Source organism: Micropterus dolomieu, linkage group LG17, assembly GCF_021292245.1.
Source record: "Micropterus dolomieu isolate WLL.071019.BEF.003 ecotype Adirondacks linkage group LG17, ASM2129224v1, whole genome shotgun sequence".
NCBI classification, from domain to species: domain Eukaryota; kingdom Metazoa; phylum Chordata; class Actinopteri; order Centrarchiformes; family Centrarchidae; genus Micropterus; species Micropterus dolomieu.
The window spans coordinates 31034573-31041452 of record NC_060166.1 but is presented as its reverse complement, the minus strand read 5'-3'; the positions used below and the strand labels follow the sequence as shown (position 1 = coordinate 31041452).

General features: G+C 37.6%; 1 protein-coding gene across 3 annotated transcripts in view; it reads right to left on the bottom strand.

The window, feature by feature from the left end:
- The window catches only part of gbe1b (glucan (1,4-alpha-), branching enzyme 1b), a 91757-nt gene extending 85149 nt beyond the window's left edge, over positions 1-6608 (bottom strand). Inside the window, exon 1 of one of the 3 annotated variants that reach the window (XM_046073605.1) lies at positions 6393-6608. In XM_046073605.1, coding sequence (XP_045929561.1) covers positions 6393-6415 — 23 coding nt within the window. In that variant the 5' untranslated portion in view covers positions 6416-6608. Of the gene's footprint in view, positions 1-2088; positions 2359-5764; positions 5871-6392 lie in introns of those variants that run through there. The other 2 variants (XM_046073606.1, XM_046073604.1) reach the window with 2 other exon arrangements.
- Between the last annotated feature and the right edge of the window lie 272 nt (positions 6609-6880).

Below are 6880 nucleotides of genomic sequence, written 5' to 3'. Positions count from 1 at the left end.
TAGAAATGAGCCTACAGGATCCTTCCAGATCTAAATAAACGATTACAAAAACCAGCACTGCGTTATTATAACTTGAACATTTTGTTGTTGATCAATCATAATGCAATTATTGTTTTTATGTGCACCCCTTCAAATTTAGTACAGTCTGTTTATCAGGTTAAAATCAGAAGTCACAGCACTTAAAATGACACAAGAACCAAAAATGTATTAATATAAAGTGAAGTTTAAAAAATATAGCATGAGACTGCACAGTCTATTGATTTACAGAGAATGTCTGTTTACTTTAGGAGATTAGTCAAGAACTAAGGTCAATGCATTTACCACTGAAGGACACATGCTGGTGGTTCCTTTCGGGTCCCTGTAAGGTCCTGCACGTATTTGAGCACATTTGAATTTAAACTCAGATTTGTTTCAGTGTTCACAATGTGCAAATATTCCTTCAATAATTTCCTGTAAATATTCACTGTATAAGTTTGGCATCCTTTGGGTGATAAAAGTAAACAGAAGTGACAGAGATTAAACAGGCCTAAGGGTGGCTGAATTGACTACTTAGCAAAAGGGATGTTTACGAACTTCAGTTAATTAAACTTGATTCTATTAAAAAAGGTTTTGTATGTTTTTCTCTCCTGCGTGCGTATGCTGTATATTTAAATGTAATCGTGGCATGTAAATATGTTTGGTTTGCTCACATCTCTGTCTATATAATGCTCACAAAATTATGTTACAGGATACAGGACAATTTGCCAAAACATTTGAAGAACAAATCATATATATATATATATATATATATATATATATATATAAAATCAGGTACTTTGCAGTCCAAGAAAAGATCACAAAGGTGATATATTTATATATCTCAAAGACAGCTGTTAAGACATCTTATAGTGAGCCAACAAGGCTGCTATATTATTTTATTACTATTATTATTACTATTAATTTATCAGAACGCTCTGCTTTGGTTTGTGCATTACTGGCATAAATATATGACTCAATGAAGAAGGTGCATTAGGCAAAAAAATTCTAGTCTGGTGATGCAATCTACTTCTGTGTTTAGTTTGACATCATCATACTTTGCAACTGCAGGAAAAAAAAGTGATTGGAACTTGTGCTGGACATAATCCCAAATTAATAAATGCACTAGCCCAAAGACACTGCACAATCACCAGCATCTCACACACACACACACACACACACAGTCAGCTACTTAAGACTTTCGCCCTAGTAATTCATTTGTATGGAAGCCAAATCGAAGCTGAAGGGAGAAACCATGCAGCATGAGTGCAGCATAAAGTCAATTAATGTCTGAGAGGGTATTTGTTTTGCAGAGCCTGTCACACTGCAAAAACCAAACCAATCAGCTACGGTACAGCATGTGCTCCGAGTTGGATGTGTCCAACTCTGGATTTTAATCCACTTTTAAAAACACATTTGAGGATAGCTGATGCCTCGATAGCAACCACACACAATTACAAGGAAAACTCATTACAAACGAACTTATAATGAGGACCAAAGCCTGCAGAAGGCAATGGCTGCTGTGATGCTGGACAACAGTGACGCACCGGCTACAGCAGCATGAAAAACAACCAGCGAGAATCAGACCGCGTTTCAGCCCGAAGCACCACCTCATGACACAACGTGGACGTCAGCTGACTAAGAAACGCATGCCTTGTCTTGAACTGTCAAACAAGAGGAAGTTTAGCCAACTTCAACTTACTCTTCAGCAACTTGTCACAGAAAATAAAAATACTTTCGGGCAACGGTTCATTAATTTTGCATAAGCTCAACATCGTCTAAACGCATGTTATTATATTATTCCGCAGGCTGGAAAAGGGGGAGACGAGCAGGCTAGCCTATCTGCTGAGCATGACAGGGAAACGCAGCTCTATACGACCTCTGCTCATTCAAAATGTCAAACCTGAATCAGAAGGTGACTCTGGTGTGTTGCAAACACCTCTTTCTATCTGGTAGCTGTGCATTTGTATTTCAAGGCACGAACGCCAGTGTAAGCCTGGCTTCTGCTCGCTTCACCTGGGACTGATTTTGGCGTCAAGCTGTGCACCAAACCGACGTTTAAGCCATGTTTACCTCCTCCTGAAGTCCTTCTCGTACCCTTTAAGATAGGGATCCATTTGTAGAAGACAGCTGAACTCAGGAATTGTTACACTATCCTCTGAGTCGGCCATGGTTTCTTCAGACGAAACCAATCGAGCACCGATTACTGCCGTTCGCTTGCACTGTTATGAACAGACGTGTACTGTGTGCGAGCTTTCACTCTCCGGAGACAACAACGAGTCAGGCGGCTCTCTGCCAAGCCCGTCCCTTCTCAACGTGCTGCTTCCAGCATGTCAGAGTTAAGAGAGCCGAGCCGTGCGGTGCCGTGATACAGTGTAACTTTAAGATGACAGCCGAGGAAACACAAGCGCGTCAGAGGACGATGACTCTGTAGTCTTTGAGAAAGAAATTGAACTTTATTTTAGAACAATTCGTTTCTCTTCCAACAAAAAAGGCTCTGAAGGTACTTAATGTTTGTACTCGTTTGAAGGTCCTCCTGTGATATTCTTTTTTTTCGTTGTTGTAGTCCCCCTAGCTATATGTACCTTTGTATCTCTTGTGTGTTTTCTGCATCCTTTTATTTTGTCATGGTAATAGTTTTCTACTAATAAAGAGAGAGAGAAAAAAGGAGGATGACTCTGGATTTGTATGCAGAGTGATGTGCAGTTTTGTAGGCTGTGTGCTTGACTTTTGATGTTGTAAAGAAGTGCACCTGCTAAAACATCACAGTAATGCAGTGATAGGAACATGTATCATGTCTTAATGACTTAAAAGCAGAACTCAATATTAGCCGAGAATAATTTGTCCTTGGTTGACATCATCTGACAACTGACCACACTATAAATGGCATTTTGTATGGGTATTCGTTGTCATAAAATATGACCTCTAAGGAGTCTGGTGATCCTGTGACCTTTATTTTAGAAAATGTATGACATATGATGTAACTACTAGCCACTTTGCCATTAATTTAGGTACAGGCATTCATAGAGGATGGTGTCTAATAATTTTGGTGACCTCATGATCTTTTGTCGAGAAGCAGGTGCAGGCCAATGTCAGGTCAAAATTCCTCTTCAGCAACGTATTATCTTGCAAATTATTGTCTAGAATTATGTGAAATTTGGTGTAAATATTTACAATCCCTAGAGTAGATTTGATTGATCCCCAGACTCATTTCTAGTGCCATGATCAGGCTACAATTACCTTTTTTAAAATAAAAAATCTATATTGAACTGATTTATTTTTTGTGAAATTGGCTGATTACATTCATTCCCCACAGAGGACGGTCACTTCTTATTTTGGACACTAATGTCTTTCACATACCAAAATTTAAACTTCATACACTAGACAGTCCATGGAGCAGATTACAATTAAAATGGCTGCACTGTAATGCTCCTTCATGCAAGGGGAACATGAACCCTTTTGATTTAATGACCCTTTGGCTGTTCATCTTGTGCATCACTCAGGAGGTTTTAGTCCATCTACTGTTACTAAAAATAAAAAATTCTCATCTTGTGGTTGTACTGTCCAACTTTTTCATAATGTGAGGTGTAATGAACAGTGCAGCCTCTCGGGGCCACTACTGGGGCTTTAGGCCTTTAGTCTTGTACTTTTTTGAGTTGCTGTCATTATTTTTGTGAAAGTCATTTGTCAGTGACATTTACCCAGTGTAAGTTGAAAATGAAACGTGTGGCTTTGTACAAATCAAGCCTTACAGGTAAACCTTTTACACTTTTATACTTGAACATAAATTAATGAATTTGTGTATACAAACATTTGTTGTATGCTTTGTGTACAATGGTGAAACTGAATCTTAACTAGAGCAAACTGCATTGATTTAAATAGCTTATTATTCAGTCCAAAAGTACTTTGGTACAGTACATGAACAGAAACAGACGTCATGAAGCAAGATCTCATTGATTTGGGCAAAGTTTAATTTGGATAAAGTTTATTCAGTGTCAAGGCCTGCTGTCACATAACTGGATGAAGCTGCCTCTAGCACAGAAACAAACTCCAAGGCACACAGCAGCATCAGTGTTTGTGTGCGTGTGAAGGAGGGTGAGGGGATTGCCTGTTAAGACTGCTAATCCATTTTAATTCTGCAAATGTGTGTTTTTCTCTACACATTCAGCATCCACCTTACATGTACATCCTTTTTTCTTTTAATCTGCATGTGTATTTATAAAATGCACTGCTCACACTGTTTTGATCTTATTGTCTGTGCCCTCAATATGTTTTACCAAACTACTTCACAGAAGTGGCAGAACTAACTAAATTGACTTGACAAGGATAACCTTGCTATAATTTAGATTAAATCCCTCTCGGAAACGGCTGATAAATATGCATGGTGACTGAAGAAATAGTGCGGCTCTTGAAATTGTTGTCCTTGTCACAAAATAAAACCGTCCCAGCAAAAGGTCACAAAGGGAGTGTCATTCTAAAGAGCCATCTGTTAGTAATAGATGAAACAAGTGTGTTACTGTCCACCCCAGAAGGTTATGCCAATAAATGTTGTCTCTGTGATTCACAGCTAAATAACAAATATTTACAGGGGTATGTGGAAAGACACAGTATCCAATGACAACACCACACACAAATATTAGATTTTAGGATGTTAACTTGATGAGCTGAAGTGAGAAGTTGATTGATCCTATCCAAGCAATGTGGCAAAATGAGCACAACTGTAATGTATATTCTGTAGGCAGTCTGTAGGATTTAGTTTAACGATTTTCTCAGCTGTAATGAATGACATAGAGATGTTCTACATGTAAAATCGTAATAGAAAAAGAGATTTTTGTTTTCCCACCAGAGGTCACAGACAGAACTACTATGAAGCAAGAAGCAAACATAAATCACCTGTTTGGTAGATTAGTACTCTGTCCCTAAAAGTTTATGTCACTCTGAAGAGACTATGGGTTACTATATTTTCCACCAAAGATCTAAGAAAAAGTAATTCAACTCTACACCACGATACAGCTTCCCATTTCATAAAACTGATCATGTTGCACAAAGACAATATAGGGCTAAATAACACTTCACTAATGATACAGATCCTGTGACTGCACAGTCTAATCAACTAATCTGACAGCAGCTTTAGTAAAGTATCCTACACCAGTCTTCCTGTAACATACAACAAATTACACAGAGTAGACAAAATAACTAAAGCACTTCATGAATATTACAATCTCTGCTACAAACATGAGTTATATAAGGTTGAATGTGACATTTGTTAGCTATGAAAGAGGTCAAGCAAACTGATCTTTATGTGATTCTCTAACACATTAGCTAACAGAGCTCCAAAGTAAAAACACTGCAAAATTATTTAACATGTTAACAGTCTAAAAAAATGACACAGAAAATATGACTCACACAATGTGACTGTATCACATTAGGCATTAGGAGTTGACAAATGATGTTACTTGGCATGTGACTTATATAAGCCCACTTTGTATCAGAATTTACAGTGTTGTTGCTTTGGGTTTATTGTTTTTTGTGTTTATTGTTGTGGTCACACTGGCCTGACCCCCTCAGGTGTTTTTCTGGATGTTTTTGTTGATATTTTGTCCTGAAAACGCTTTGTCAAAGATGGCTTGTGGGCATGTAAGCATGTAACTCCTCCACATCAGACAGACAGAATCACACTGAAAATGGCAGATTTAAAGTTCTTTGCATAAAAACATTATGAAAATATATAAAACAAATCACAACTTACGATAGCATTATGATTTCTGAGCAAACCACGCTTCCATTGCTCTCATCCTATTCACCCAAATTTCACCCCAGCAAAATCTTGTTTCCTTTCCCCAAGACACCACGGTTACAACCCTGGGTGGCTCTAATTTATTCATTCCGAAGAATTCAAATAATGTTGATGATGATGAAGTTTTGAGCATTCCCTCCCTGTGGTGCTGAACTGTATGTCCCACTGCAGAATCCTCTTTTAGTTGGAAAGATGATAGATGCAACACACAATTGAAATGCCAGTTCTGACTGCCAGTGTGACTTTAATAGAAGTTGACACAAACAAGTTTTTCACTGAACTAAATTGATATGAGTATACAAGCATGCAACACTGATATCATGTGTAATGAAAAAATACAATTAGTCTCCAATACCTGTAATTATTCAGTGATGTATTATAATGCATCCAAGCTGAGAGAATTACTTCCCAGAGTGTTCAACCTCCATGAGACACCTCTAAGGCAAAAAATTATAGCTGCTGGAAGCTTGACGATTGAGCAAGGAAGTCAGTGAATATTAAAACTGTAACAATTTTTTTTATAAGAAACAAGAGTACAGAATCTTTTTGCAAATCAAGGCTGTGAGTTAGATTACTTTACCCTAAAAGAGGTGGCTCCAACATATGATTGCATGTATTAATGTGGAGCAGGGTAAAGCCGAAAAAGAGCGTGTCCTCTCCGCAGGAATTCTGGATAAATCTAAAGGTTAAAAGGGAAAAAATCTTTTAAAGCATTAAAAACATCATTTGACACATTTTCTGACTAGCAATGTAGTAGAAGTTTGAGAAAATCTTGAACTTGTGGCATGAAAAAGTTGCTGCACCTCTTTGTTCCGTATTTTTGTTTGAAAAAGTCAGCAAGAGAAATGTTTGATTCATTTTGAAAAATGCTATTCATGTATCATTCACAGACAATGGCGCTATTTACATATAAGTAAAGAAAAACGGCTTTTCAAAATATCTTCACAAATGAGAAGTTGACAGTTTGATGTGGAAATGAAATGCTAAATCATGAACAATGTTTCTGAGGGACATGCCAGGAAACTATAATAGGCAAGTAAATGAGCATAGCAAATAAAAAGACAGATA